Source organism: Neoarius graeffei, chromosome 12 (genome assembly GCF_027579695.1).
Source record: "Neoarius graeffei isolate fNeoGra1 chromosome 12, fNeoGra1.pri, whole genome shotgun sequence".
Taxonomy (NCBI): Eukaryota; Metazoa; Chordata; class Actinopteri; order Siluriformes; family Ariidae; genus Neoarius; species Neoarius graeffei.
The window spans coordinates 4,395,610-4,411,721 of NC_083580.1; the positions used below are offsets into that span (position 1 = coordinate 4,395,610).

General features: G+C 41.4%; 1 protein-coding gene across 2 annotated transcripts in view; it reads right to left on the bottom strand.

Moving 5' to 3' along the window:
* The window catches only part of LOC132895138 (WD repeat-containing protein 7), a 217,294-nt gene that overhangs the window by 119,111 nt on the left and 82,071 nt on the right, over window positions 1-16,112 (bottom strand). For both annotated transcript variants that reach the window (XM_060935381.1, XM_060935380.1), the window contains one exon: window positions 14,411-14,534. In XM_060935381.1, the coding sequence (XP_060791364.1) occupies window positions 14,411-14,534 (124 nt within the window). The remainder of the gene's footprint in view (window positions 1-14,410; window positions 14,535-16,112) is intronic.

The window sequence follows — 16,112 nt, forward strand, 5'->3', positions numbered from 1 at the left end:
TCATTGCTCGTTCACTCACTCGATGTTTTTTGTTTTTCGCACCATTCTGTGTAAACTCTAGAGACTGTTTATTGCGTGTGAAAACCCCGGGACGAGATCAGCAGGTTCTGCAAACCAGCAGTCCATCTGGCTCAAACCAACACCCACGCTACAGTGAAAGAAAGTCACACTTCACTGTGAGATCGCAATTTTTCCTGTTCTGATGTTTGAACATTGTGAACGTTCACTGAAGCTCTTGATTTGTACGGTATCTGCGTGTTTTGATGCCAAGGGATCGGCTGATTACAGAACAGCGGATGGATGGATGGATGGATGGATGGATGGATGGATGGATGGATGGATGGATGGATGGATGGATGGATGGATGGATGGATGGATGGATGGATGGATGGATGGATGGATGGATGGGTGTTTCTAATAAAGTGGCTGGTGAGTATATTTTCGCAGTTTAACACAGAAATTTGTGCTAAGAATTGATTCAATTCATTATATATCGTAACCGGAGCATTAATTAAAATGTTCATTTATCATTAATGATATTAATTCGCAAAAAAAAAATCAATAATGTCTTCTTTCACTCGGCTTCCACGATGCTTTTCACCGTCTTGTTCTCCTTTTCCTCTTCACCTGGTAACTCGGCTAAACAGTAATACTGTTTACAAAAGAGAAGGAAGGTAAACCAAAAGTAAATAAAACTCGACTGATTTAATTCAGGATGGTGCGACTCTGAGATCCATGAGCTCAGGTTACCATTTTAGGAGTTCCACACGTTCTGCTTGTGTCTGTCTGGGTTCCTCAAGGTTCTCCGATTTCCTCCAATCTCTCAGTCATACTCGGTGGATTGCTGATGATGGGGTGTATGACAGGGTGCATGGTGGACTGGTGTCTCATTCTCTGAGCTGAATTCTGTTGCCTTGCACCCAGTATTTCTGGGATGTGCTCCGGATTCGTCACCATCCCAATCAGGATAAAGCGCTCACTGAAAACACGTGAATGAATGAATGAGTTTCCAGTTGAGAGTTGCTGTGCGTATTCTGGCTGCCGCTTCTCACCAGAGCTTTTTCCTTTCTGTGTTTGTTTGGTTTGATGTTTGTTCTTTGTTTGAACCTTCTGTCTACCGGTTGTGGTGAAGCTCCAGACCCAATTCTGGGTGTCTGTTTCCTCAGGCCTTGGTCCACCATGGGTGATGTGTGTTCTGCTCGCTGTGGACTGCAGTGAGCTCGGAGTTGTTCTCTGTGTGGCGGTGCTTCTCTGCTCGCTTTGTGGATCCATGGCATGGTGTTCCGAGCGCTGTTTCCTGAAGCCGTGTGGGATTTACCCTCATGCACCTTTTGGTGAGACGGTGAGCAGCTACGCCACTGGAGTTACATCCTGACCTCTTTTGGTGGACTTTTTTTTTTTTGGTAATCATAATGTTACCTTGGGTGTCAGAAAGGCGCTTGAGGTATTTCACCCACGTGACCAAGTCATGTGATGCTGCCATTTTGGACGGCACAGCTCGAATCAGTTTGAATGCGAGGAAGGCGACAAACGAAAAACATAAAAGAAAAAGGAGCAAGATGCAGAAAACACCTTCACTATCCAGCGACGTAGGGCATTTACAGGGCTGGCAGAGGGAGAGGTATTTGCAAAAATTGAGGTTAGCAGGTTTAGAGAACGACGTTTACCTGCTTCAACCAGGATTGTTCACTGACGTACGGAAGTACACGAAGCCCTCGTCTTTACCTGACTTCGGCCCACATGATCTGTATACCTATGTCATTAAAAACCCATCGCCATACACAGGTATTGATCTGAAAGTATATAAGAGTTTGGATGCCTACAAATATTTTGTGTCAGGCTGGGTAACATGCCTACATCAGCGGGTCGTCCCTGGAGCCGGTGGTCGCCATCTTATTACAGCTAAGGTTTGTTCACATTTTCATTTACTTTCGGTCCTCAGGATAAACAAAATGTTATTAAATGTCATTGAAATAACTTCTTAGTCTGTTGAGACATGGCCCGTTATAAATTTGCTGTTACCAGGCGATGACTAAGAACTGTATTATTAGGGTCGGTGTAGTTGTAGCAGTGCACTAGCAGCTAGCTGTTAGCACTAGCTAATGTCAACAACAGTAGCTGGTATGTTACTGTAGCAATGTTTACGTTCAGTCATTTGGATGACTGTTAAAACCTTTCAGTCTCAAGTTTTTCCTTTACTGGATTTACTAGTTTACTGAGCTAGCGCGCTCGGGCAAGCTGGGAGCTAGCGCGCGCTAGCTCCCCGGCGGCCGGCGCGCGCTAGCTCAGTAAACTAGTAAATCCAGTAAAGGAAAAACTTGAGACTGAAAGGTTTTAACAGTCATCCAAATGACTGAACGTAAACATTGCTACAGTAACATACCAGCTACTGTTGTTGACATTAGCTAGCTTGACGTTCAAAATGGCGGACACCGGGGCGTCACGTGACCCTGTGACATGAGGTGAAATACCTCAATACAGTATAACTTATTATTATACATACAGGACACTTCTTTTGATGGAATAAAGACATTTATTCCATCCACATTCACTGGATATGAGCAATCGCATGCTCTGATTGGCTACTCTACTACGAGGCTATCAGCTAATATACCGAGAGTAGAGAAAAACAAAATGGCGGAGCGTGTTGCTGAACCAGCTGAGGACGAAATAAACTCAACTTGAAAACAAAACCTCAAAAAATACATACATGTTATTTACCAGCTGTGAGGTCCGTATGGTGAAATATCTGACATGTCATCCTCACAGTCCCCCCCCAACACACACACACATATATACATACATCTCATCATTCATTAACACACTGAACTCAGGGACCGCACATCTCACTTTACCTCGCCCATTTGCACTATTCCGCACTACCTCATCTTAACAGCTGCTAGTTTGTTTATTCTGCTTATTTCATGTTTACCTGCTATACCTCAAGTGCCCTTGACTATTTGGTTATTTGTACCAATTTATGTGTGTGTGTGTGTGTGTGTGTGTGTGTGTGTGTGTGTATGTATGTATATATATATATATATATATATATATATATATATATATATATATATATATATATATATGAGTGTTTAGTCTAGTTAATATCTAGAGTGTTTATACTGTTTATATTGTCTGTTTGAGTGTTTAGTCTGTCTTGTTATCTAGTGTTTATACTGTTTATTTATACTGTTTATATTGTTTGAGTGTTTAGTCTAGTTCATATCTAGTGTTTATACTGTTTATTTATTCTGTTTATATTGTTTGAGTGTTTAGTCTAGTTCATATCTAGTGTTTATACTGTTTATTTATTCTGTTTATATTGTTTGAGTGTTTAGTCTGTCTAGTTCCTATCTAGAGTGTTTATACTGTTTATATTGTTTGTTTTTTCAATTATTCTATTTTTATTTATTGCATTGCCAGTTTGCACCGTGGGTCAGAGAGGACTGATATTTCATCTGTGCTGTATGTCGAGCATGTATAGCATATTTGACAATAAAGTTGACTTGACTTGAAAGTACTGAGCGAGGCCCTCTGGGCTGAGGTCAGTATTCAAGGCCGAGGTCACGGTATTTCACCATACGGACCGACCTTAAGCTGGTAAATAATACATTTTTTTCTTTACCAAATTCTAACAGAAAACGAGAGCGCCCGAAAGGGAAAACCGAGCCGAGCCGCCATTTTGAATCCTCATTCACAGCTGTAATGCAAATGGCTTCCTCCTCGGTATACAAGTGCACTTCCATGGCAGGAAAAAACTACATTTTGCCACCCATGTAGTCCCCTATTTATACAAATAGGAGTCATTCAGGATTCAGCCATGTTTTTGCTCAGCGTTAGCAACAGTTAGAGGTTTTTAGCTTTCTCCTGAAATGTTTTCTTTTATTTCTTCTTCCTCAGGGTAGTAAAACTCGCTTTCGCTGTGAACACTGTCGTTATCGCTATCCATGCTGTAAAATTAATGCTATTCTCCTGAGAAATGCTGGCAAAAATTTATAAGATTTTTGATAAAAATCTTATAAATAAATCTTATAAAAAAGATAAACGTTGACAAAAATTGTTACTATGTTTGTTGTTGTTGTAAACGAGCGAGTCGCCAGGAGGTCCATAACCGGGGTCCGTACCGTAGGATACGGACCCGCTCGCCAGCCAATCAGAGCGCTGGATTTGTTGGAAACCGGACCGCGAAAAAAAAAGCAACAAAATATGGAATGAAAGTATTTGATGGTAAGAATAAATATTTTTTTTATTTTTCAAGAATTATTACCGTATTTTTCACAAATTGCTCCTGCCATTTCACCGGTTTGTTTACATTCTAAGCTGAAATTATTTTGTCGGACATTTTGTATAAAGTTATCAAATTTGCAAAAATAAAAATGCTCAGTTTCTCAAAATCCAGTGAATATGGATAGAATAAAACACTTATTCCACTCAATCTCGTATATGGATTATCATACTATCAGCTCATGTACGACTCAATTTCATGAAATAACCGTTAATTGTTCTATTCCCTTCTAACGGGTTTCATTTATTTGGTTCGACAGCGTGCAATATTGTTAGCGCATCGCTTATCCTATGTGTATTATGTCACTCTACCCAATGAAGAATGATCGTTGAATATGGTTTACGATATTGCACGGCTGTCAAGACAACATGACGTCACACGTCAGAGACGTAAAACTTCCATGCTAGTGAGCGACTGGGACAATTTGTAAACAAACATGGCCGCCAGGTTTGCTTCATTAAATACGGAAGATTTTGAGAAAATTTTGAAACAGAAAGACGCATTGAACACCCAAAAGGAATGTGTATGTATAATAATAATAATAATAATAATAATAATTAATATTGGCTGGATTTTTTTTTCATGGTCTATCAGATATATTCCATTCAGCTGCTCGTCTTCGACTCGTTCAGTATCATGCTCGCTGAATGGAATATATCTGATAGACCACGAAAAAAAGCCAGACAATATTATTTAAATATTATTATTAAAAAATGGCTGAAGTCAGTTCTCTAGAGTTTAAAGAAACGAAGGATGGGTTGATAGCCGAAAGGATGGAACAGTGCAGGAACAGACAGAGAGTAAACAAGGAGCACACACTTATGAACGTCTTTCCATCCTTCTCCAGAGCAGCGCATCTCTAATGCCGCTTTTCCACTACCAACGCAGCTGAGTCGGGCTGAGCCGTGTGGTGCTGAGTCGGGCTGAGTCGAGCTGAGTGGGGCTGTTGGAGTTGCATTTCGACTACAACCGCGCTGAACCGTGCTGGCTGGAAGTGGGTGGACACATTGGGTGGAGTTAGTGAAAGTGGGTGGACGTCACGTGATGTCATTAAGCGGCGCAAACAGTGACATCAGTGACCTTTTAAGCGGTAGTCTCACAACCCGGATAGTAAACAATAAACATGGAGGACATGGAGTCGTTAGTGTTGCTGGTCTTGGTGCTGTGGCTTGTTGTCACCGACAACGCCAACAGATACTGGCAAGAGCGTATAGATGAGGCGAGGCGCATAAGGCTTCAGAAATTCTCGTAATTCGTAATTCTTCTTCTTCCGGGTTTACGGTGTTTACAGATCCCAGCGTGCTTGCGGGGCATGTGTGGGCGTGTGAGGACACTCCTCCTCACCAATCAGTGCACAGGGGAGTGTCTCCTCACGCCCCTAGCCCCACTTGGCTCGGTTTGACTCGCTTCAGCCCCACTCCAAAACCGTGCGAGTTTTGGGTGCTAAACAGGGCTGAAGCGAGCTGAGTCGTGCCGTTCTGAGGTAGTCGAAACGCGAGCCGTGTCGGGCTGAAGTGAGCTGAAAAAGGGTAGTGGAAAAGGGCCATAATGCTACTAATCCCGACTAGAGGAATGGCAATGGATTAAATCCCACAACTGTCTCTGCTCTACTCCGCTCGACATGTGTGTATCTCTCAAAAGGTTACACCTGACATTTTCTTGGGGGGGAAAAAAAAACTTTTTGAAAAAAGTAGCCGTGGATGGAGATTCACGCTGGTCGATGTTCGCTCTTACACACGACTCGAAGCTGTTACTCCATCCAGCCTTCCTCGCGTTGCTAACCAACCTTTCTATTCCTCAGTCAGAGCAGGAAAAGGTCACTCATTCATGTCCTCAGCTGCCGCTGCCCAGTGTGCGTCTGCTTGCTCCGCGTGACCTTTTACTCCAATCCTGCGTATAAGTGGCCGTCACCGTCACGGACGCGGGACTCGGAGCGAGCCGTCGATCACCAGTGTGGTGTAACGTTAACGTTCTACATCTCTCTTCTCTCTACATACGACGATTCAAAGGTAAGGAATTTTACTGCGACACTAATAAAGTGCCGTAACGTTCAAATGACCTGATACAGAGTCATCAAAAGTGAGGCCTGATAAAGCTCGGAAATTTCATTTCACATCTTTAATACAATCTCAGAGAGTCTGAGCTGAAACCTGACACCGATCCGCTCATCAGATACACAGTTTTTACCCACAAAAGATGGCTATAAAGTGTTACCTCGAAGACTAGATTTCCTTTCAGCTAATGACAAGCTGATACAGGACTGGCCCATCGCTCAAAAACATATTATATTATATAGATGTGAGTGTTTTAGTGTGAAATACACCACTCGTATTTTCCATCCGGGACGTGGAGAACCAAAACCGGGACAGAAATCTCTATCTGTGACTCGGGAGGAAATCGATGAGTGAGTTGTTTTGATAAATTTGGGGACTTTTTGTTTGTGAATGTGTCGATATAATAAAAAGAAAATCACACGTTGGCTTGAAGATATGAAGTTTATCTTCTCGTGTTGAAAAACTCACATCATGGATCTGCGTGACAGATTTAAATAATATTGTCTGACTTTTTTCGTGGTCTATCAGATATATTCCATTCAGCTAGCATGATACTGAACGAGTTGAAGACGAGCAGCTGAATGGAATATATCTGATAGACCACGAAAAAAAGCCAGCCATTGTTATTATTATTATTATTATTATTATCCATACATTTCTTTCTGGTGTTCAACGCGTCTTTCTCTTTCAAAATTCTCTCAAAATCTTGTGTATTTAACGAAGCAAACCTGGCAGCCATGTTTGTTTACAAATTGTCCCAGTTGCTCACTCGCTAGCATGGAAATTTTATATCTCTGATGTGTGACGTCATGTTGTCTTGACAACCATGCAATATCGTAAACCATATTCAATGCTCATTCTCCACTGGGTAGCGTGACGTAATACACGTCGGATAAGCGATATGCTAATGCTATCGAACCAAATGAATGAAACCTGCTAGTAGGGAATAGAACACGTTTTTATTCCATTGAAAAAAAGTGTCCTGTATGTGTAATAATTCCTGATATTTCACTTCGATGACGTCACTCCCAGTGTTTTCCTGCTGACTGGACACGTTAAAATTCTTTTCATTAACATGTGTATTTTTGTTGTTGTGGATGTGCCCATATAATATAAAGAACATTACAGGGTGGTGTGAAGATATGAAGTTTATCTTCTCGTAATGAAAATATTTTATATACAGTGGGGCAAAAAAGTATTTAGTCAGTCACCAATTGTGCAAGTTCTCCCACTTAAAAAGACGAGAGAGGCCTGTAATTTTCATCATAGGTACACTTCAACTATGAGAGACAGAATGAGAAAAAAAATCCAGAAAATCACATTGTCTGATTTTTAAAGAATTTATTTGCAAATTATGGTGGAAAATAAGTATTTGGTCAGTAACAAAAGTTCATCTCAATACTTTGTTATATACCCTTTGTTGGCAATGACAGAGGTCAAACGTTTTCTGTAAGTCTTCACAAGGCTTTCACACACTGTTGCTGGTATTTTGGCCCATTCCTCCATGCAGATCTCCTCTAGAGCAGTGATGTTTTGGGGCTGTCGCTGGGCAACACGGACTTTCAACTCCCTCCAAAGATTTTCTATGGGGTTGAGATCTGGAGGCCACTCCAGGACCTTGAAATGCTTCTTACGAAGCCACTCCTTCGTTGCCCGGGCGGTGTGTTTGGGATCATTGTCATGCTGAAAGACCCAGCCACGTTTCATCTTCAATGCCCTTGCTGATGGAAGGAGGTTTTCACTCAAAATCTCACGATACATGGCCCCATTCATTCTTTCCTTTACACGGATCAGCCGTCCTGGTCCCTTTGCAGAAAAACAGCCCCAAAGCATGATGTTTCCACCCCCATGCTTCACAGTAGGTATGGTGTTCTTTGGATGCAACTCAGCATTCTTTCTCCTCCAAACACGACAAGTTGAGTTTTTACCAAAAAGTTCTATGTTGGTTTCATCTGACCATATGACATTCTCCCAATCCTCTTCTGGATCATCCAAATGCTCTCTAGCAAACTTCAGACGGGCCTGGACATGTACTGGCTTAAGCAGGGGGACACGTCTGGCACTGCAGGATTTGAGTCCCTGGCGGCGTAGTGTGTTACTGATGGTAGCCTTTGTTACTTTGGTCCCAGCTCTCTGCAGGTCATTCACTAGGTCCCCCCGTGTGGTTCTGGGATTTTTGCTCACCGTTCTTGTGATCATTTTGACCCCACGGGGTGAGATCTTGCGTGGAGCCCCAGATCGAGGGAGATTATCAGTGGTCTTGTATGTCTTCCATTTTCTAATAATTGCTCCCACAGTTGATTTCTTCACACCAAGCTGCTTACCTATTGCAGATTCAGTCTTCCCAGCCTGGTGCAGGTCTACAATTTTGTTTCTGGTGTGCTTTGACAGCTCTTTGGTCTTGGCCATAGTGGAGTTTGGAGTGTGACTGAGGTTGTGGACAGGTGTCTTTTATACCGATAACGAGTTCAAACAGGTGCCATTAATACAGGTAACGAGTGGAGGACAGAGGAGCCTCTTAAAGAAGTTGTTACAGGTCTGTGCGAGCCAGAAATCTTGCTTGTTTGTAGGTGACCAAATACTTATTTTACCGAGGAATTTACCAATTAATTCATTAAAAATCCTACAATGTGATTTCCTGGATTCTTTCCCCCCATTCTGTCTCTCATAGTTGAAGTGTACCTATGATGAAAATTACAGGCCTCTCTCATCTTTTTAAGTGGGAGAACTTGCACAATTGGTGGCTGACTAAATACTTTTTTGCCCCACTGTATATTCACCGCTCGAAGATAAACTTCATATCTTAGTGCCATCATGTAATATATATATATATATACATACACACTCACACACACGGAAAAAATGGGGATCACAAATGAAAGGGTAAAGAAATAAAAGGAAATTTCAGTAAAACCCGAAAAAGATAAAGGAAAGAGAAGCAAAACATAAACAGATTAAGGAAAATGGGGAAAAGGAAATGGATAAAGGAAACAAAAAGAAAAGCTGTAAGGAAAAAGGAAAGAAATCTGAACACTTTCTCCCTGGAAATGTCATTAAGCACTGTCAGATCTGTGCGCGTGTGTGTAGCTCAGATTCACTGACCCTTGCAGTCCTGTACCCTGGTGAGGTCACTGCTGCCACGGTAACACTACACTGACCAGCTATGGTTCCCATAGCAACGGTTCCCTAGAGCCAATGCCTGTCTCCTGCTGAACGTCAGGTCAGGCTCCATCTCTCTCACACACACACACACACACACGACTGAAGTCATACACACCAACATTCAGACACTGAAAGGTCAGTAGTAGGAACTAAACAGGACCAACTCCTGAAACACACACACACACACACACACACACACACACACAGAACTGACAGTGCATAATGGCATTTCCAGGAACAAAGTGTAAACACACAGGATATGCAGGTCTCTGAAGGAGGAGAAGCAGGTTCTGCATTAATGAATGCCCTGAGCAACACACACACACAGAGTCTAAAGGTGCTACTGAAATCTTAGTGTGGTCAAAAATAAGACGGAGCACCTAAAAGAATCCTTTCTGTCTCCATGCATTATTCATCACTCACACACACACACACACACACACACACACACACACACACACACACACACACACACACACACACACAGAGATAAAAGCTCCAAACTTCAGCCTTGTCTTCCACTTCTCTATTTCTGACCAACGTCCCAAAGGCAACAGCGGCTTGTCTGCCTCAGATACATTACAGAGAGCGGGAACACTGTGTGTGTGTGTGTGTGTGTGTGTGTGTGTGTGTGTGTGTGTGTGTGTAAAAGAAGGCCAACTCTTCAGGCTTTCTGGGAAAGACTCGAACAAACACCCACTTTTCCCAACAGTGCGAGCTGAGAATGAGAAGTGAGGAGGGGGGGCAGCTTTGGCTGGGGGAGGGGCTATGGCTAATCAGCTAGCTCGCTAATTCCAAAACTAGCCGAGCTGTTTGTGGTTTGTCAGGAGGATATTGTTTGTGATGTTTACAAAATTATGCTTTTTGTCCTAGTGAGTGACTTTTCAGGGACGACTTCACAAGCTAATGACACGATTCAACAGCAAAATCCCAGACGTTAGCTTCGCTAGGTCAGTTAAGTTATAATTCGATTAGTCTCATCAGACGACACGAGCTTTGCTAACGTCATGTTACATTACTAGCTATAAGCTACAGGGAAGCTAAATCCATGACCGAGTTCCAATAACGTTCAGGTTAATTAGTACGATTATATCCTAATGCTGAATTCTCTAATCGGATTGGTCAGAAGGTGTGGGTGTGTTCTACAACAGCAGCTAAGACAAGTGCAGCATAATATTTTATTAACGCTCTTGTTCTAACACCTTCTCATTTCATTCACAGGGACGCTCCATGTCATTTAAGTCTATTAACAATTATTTGGAAATGTACTCGGGAACCGGCAGTAGGTTTTCCACCACAGGAAAGTCTTCAGGACAGAGGAGTTGAACGCTTTGTGGTTTCTCGGTAACATGACAAGCTGCGCTTGGAGTTTTTTTTGGTTTTTTTGTCTTAACTTTAAGAGAGCGAAAAGAGAGAGAGGCTGGTGAAGGAAAGACTGCTTATAGCAGCTTTAACGTACATGACAACAGGAAGCAACTTGTTTACTGCATGCTGGATAACATTAACTGTTACAAAAAAGAACAGCGTGTTGTTCCTTAATGCATAACATTTTTATCATCCAACTGTTGTGCAATGAGAGGAATAAAGGACTTCAGAAAGGAAAAAGGAAAAGGCAAGGAAAAAATTATAAACGAAAAGGGAAGGGTCGGGAAGGAGAAGGTTAAGGGAAACGGAAAAGAATGGAAAATTATTAAGGAAAGTAGGGAAGGGGAACCGAAGGTAAGGAAAGGAAAAGAAAAGGAAGGAAAATGGAAAAGAAAAATAAATGGTAAGGAAAAAGAAAATGATACAGGAAATGTAAAGGGAAAGGAAAAGAAAGTATACGGAGGGAGGAGGAAAGGAAAATGATTAAGGAAATGAAAAGGGGACGAGTACGGAAGGGAAGGAAAGAAATTATAAAAGAAATGAAAAGGGATGAGTAGGGAAGTAGAAGGGAAAAGAAGGGAAGGAAAGGAAAAGGGAAAAGGAAAAGAATGGAAAAGTATTAAGGAAATGAAAAGGGAACAGTAGGGAAAGGAAGGAAAGCAAAGGAAAAGGGAAAAGAAAATGGTAAGGAAAGAGAAAATTATCCAGTAACGTAAAGGGAAAGGAAGTAAAATGTAAAGGGAAAGGACAAGAAAGTATACGGAGAAGGAAAGGAAAATTATTAAGGAAATGAAAAGGGAAAGAAAGAGGGAAGAGTACAGAAGGGAAGGAAAGGAATTAAGGAAATGAAAAGGGAAGAATAGGGAAAGGAAGGGAAGGAAAGGAAAAGGAAGGGGAAGAAAAAGGAAATGGAAAAGAATGAAAAATTATTAAGGAAATGAAAAGGAAAGAGGAGGGAAGGGAAGGAAAGGAAGAGTAGGGAAGGGGAACTGAAGCGAAGGAAAGGAAAAGGGAAAAGACAAGTAAATGGTAAGGAAAGAGAAAATTATCCAGGAAATGGAAAGAAGTATATGGACGGAGAAGGAAAGGAAAATGGAAAGAAAAATGACTAAGGAAATGAAAAGGGAAAGGAAGAGGGATGAGTATGGAAGGGAAGGAAAGGAAAAAGAAGTGTAGGGAAGGCCAATGGAAGAGGAGGAAAGGAATAAAAAGGAATTATACAGGAAATTAAAAGGGAAAGGAACAGTATGGAAGGGAATGGGATGAAAGGAAAGGGGAAGTGGAATAAAAAGACAGGGAAAAGGGGTAAGAAGAGGCAAGGAAAGAAAATTAGACAGGAAATTTATGGAAAGGAAAAGGAAGAATATGGAATTCAAAGGAAAGGAAACTTATTAAGGAAATGAAAAGTGAAAGGAAGAGGGACGGTATGGAAGGAAAGGCAAGGCGATGGAAATGGAAAAGAATTATAAAGGGAAGAGTGGGGAAGAGGAATAGCAGGGAAGTAAAAGGGGACAGGAAAGGGAAAACGGAAAAGGGAAAGAAAAGTAGATGGAAAAGAAAGGAAAAGACAAGGAAAAAGAAGAATATGGAGGTCAAGGAAAAGGAATTATAAAGAAAATGAAAAGGGAAGAGTCGGGAAGGGGAACGGAAGGAAAGGAAAAAGGGAAAGGAAAGAGGGAAATGGAGTGAAAGACATGGAAATGTGAAAAGTCTGCTTAAGTGGCACAGTAATCTCAGCGTCTCAGACAGAAGGCTGTCAATCAACCTCCTCATTAACATATTAGGCCACACCCACCCGGGCAGTTCTCAGGTTAGTCTGGTGAGTTTCAGCAGCGATTTTCCAGCACGTTTTCATCTTTTTATTTAATCTTTGCTGAGTGTAAAGAATGTGTGTTAGAAACATATTCGACGCTATTGTTAAGACTTTGAAGCGGCTTTGAACTCAAAACTGGATCAGATTTATGACAATAATGACATCATTCTTCCACCCTGTCTGCTGGACACGCAGCACAGACACTGATAACAGGCCAACGCTAACGTCATCTCTGTGTGCTTACTTTTGGCTGATTGTGGTGGGACGACAGTAAAACAGTGTGTGTGTGTGTGTGTGTGTGTGTGTGTGTGAGGGAGAGAATGGTGGAGTGCTGTTCTCTTTCTTAATGTGTTTAGACTGTGAGTAATAGTACCAGAGCAGCCGTCTCACCACGCCATCATACACATAATTGGTTAATGCTTAAAAAGACACATCAGCGCGTGCATGCACACACACACACACACACACACACACACACACACACACACACACACACACACACACAGTACCTTCCACATAGGGGTTATACACACACACTCCTCCACTGATGCATGGCCAAGAAACGTCATGGATAGGAAGGGAACTCTGTGTGTGTGTGTGTGTGTGTGTGTGTGTGTGTGCTGTTTAGATATCAGAACATCTTGATATAAAATTCTGTTCTGGAGAGAGGGAAAATGAAAGATCTCCTCCCGTCCCCTCACTCTGAAGCTGTTCTAACATCACTGCCATGTTATGATGAAATTACCGTCATTACGAGATGATTCTCATCCGAGCGGTTCGTCTCCTCAGACGTGGTAGTTTAGTGTTTCTATGGCAATGTACACAATGGGAATGTAGAAAATGTCTTCGGAAGATTTTAAAGGAACAGTCCACCGTACTTCCATAATGAAATATGCTCTTATCTGAATTGAGACGAGCTGCTCCGTACCTCTCCGAGCTTTGCGCGACCTCCCAGTCAGTCAGACGCAGTCAGACGCGCTGTCACTCCTGTTAGCAATGTAGCTAGGCTCAGTATGGCCAATGGTATTTTTTGGGGGCTGTAGTTAGATGCGACCAAACTCTTCCGCGTTTTTCCTGTTTACATAGGTTTATATGACCAGTGATATGAAACAAGTTCAGTTACACAAATTGAAACGTAGCGATTTTCTATGCTATGGAAAGTGTGCACTATAATGACAGGCGTACTAACACCTTCTGCGCGCTTCGGCAGCGCACTGATACGGAGCTCAGATATCAATGCGCTGCCGAAGCGCGCAGAAGGTGTTAGTACGCCTGTCATTATAGTGCGCACTTTCCATAGCATAGAAAATCGCTACGTTTCAATTTGCGTAACTGAACTTGTTTCATATCACTGGTCATATAAACCTATGTAAACAGGAAAAACGCGGAAGAGTTTGGTCGCATCTAACTACAGCCCCAAAAAATACCGTTGACCATGCTGAGCCTAGCTACATTGCTAACAGGAGTGACAGCGCGTCTGACTGACTGGGAGGTCGCGCAAAGCTCGGAGAGGTACGGAGCAGCTCGTCTCAATTCAGATAAGAGCATATTTCATTATGGAAGTACGGTGGACTGTTCCTTTAAAATTCTATCTAACTACATTTAGTTTAATACATTTTCATAATTGCACAATAACATTCTCTCTCTCTGTCTCTCTCTCACACACACACACACACACACACACACACACACACACACACACACACACGTGTGTGTGCATATGGTACTTACGTGAGCTTACAGCATCCACATACTGAGGCAGGTATGGAGCCCACATGTCGATGGTGTCCTTCCTGCCAGATTGACCAACCCTGCGCAACTCTGCTAACAAGAGAGCCTGGGCCGCTTCCCTCACCTGCAAAACACACACAATCATTTTACAAGAAGCCTGCTTCCTCAAACATCTCACACACACACTGTAAGAAACAGAAGAAAATCATAATTATATATAATTACACCTCCTCAAATGTAAAGATAGTATGAACAGTGTAAATGTAAATCTAGTGTAAAAAAAAAAGTAACTGTCATGCTAGCATGAATGTGAGTGTAAAGCTAGCGTGAATAATGTGAGTGTAAAGCTAGCGTGAATAATGTGAGTGTAAAGCTAGCGTGAATAATGTGAATATAAAGCTAGTGTAAATAATGCAAATATAAAGCTAGTGTAAATAATGCAAGTGTAAAGCTAGCGTGAATAATGTGAGGGTAAAGCTAGCGTGAATAATGCGAATGTAAAGCTAGTGTAATGTGACTGTAAAGCTAGCGTGAATAATGCTAGTGTAAAAAATGAAAATGTAAAGCTAGCATGAATAATGTGATTGTAAAGCTAGTGTGAATGTGATTTTAAAGCTAGCGTGAATAATGTGAATGTACAGCTAGCGTGAATTATGTGATTGTAAAGCTAGCATGAATGATGTGATTGTAAAGCTAGCATGAATGATGTGAATGTAAAGCTAGCGTGAATAATGTGAATGTAAAGCTAGCGTGAATGATGTGATTGTAAAGCTAGTGTGAATGTGATTGTAAAGCTAGCGTGAATGATGTGAATGTAGTGTGAATAATGTGAACGTAAAGCTAGCTTGAATAATGTGAATGTAAAGCTAGTGTGAATGTGATTGTAAAGCTAGCGTGAATGATGTGATTGTAAAGCTAGTGTGAATAATGTGAATGTAAAGCTAGCATGAATAATGTCATTGTAAAGCTAGCGTGAATGATGTGATTGTAAAGCTAGTGTGAATGATGTGATTGTAAAGCTATCGTGAATGATGTGAATGTAAAGCTAGTGTGAATGTGATTTTAAAGCTAGTGTGAATAATGTGAATGGAAAGCTAGCGTGAATGATGTGATAGCAAAGCTAGCATGAATAATGCTAGTGTAAAAAATGAAAATGTAAAGCTAGCATGAATAATGTGATTGTAAAGCTAGCATGAACGATGTGAATGTAAAGCTAGTGTGACTGTAAAGCTAGTGTGAATGTGATTTTAAAGCTAGCGTGAATAATGTGAATGTACAGCTAGCGTGAATGATGTGATTGTAAAGCTAGCATGAATGATGTGATTGTACCAGTAAAGCTAGCGTGAATGATGTGAATGTAAAGCTAGCGTGAATGATGTGATTGTACCAGTAAAGCTAGCGTGAATGATGTGAATGTAAAGCTAGCGTGAATGATGTGATTGTACCAGTAAAGCTAGCGTGAATGATGTGATTGTACCAGTAAAGCTAGCATGAATGATGTGAATGTAAAGCTAGTGTGAATAATGTGAATGTAAAGCTAGCGTGAATAATGTGAATGTAAAGCTAGCGTGAATAATGTGATTGTAAACTAGTGTGAATGTGATTGTAAAGCTAGCATGAATGATGTGAATGTAAAGCTAGTGTGAATGATGTGATTGTAAAGCTATCGTGAATGATGTGAATGTAAAGCTAGTGTGAATGT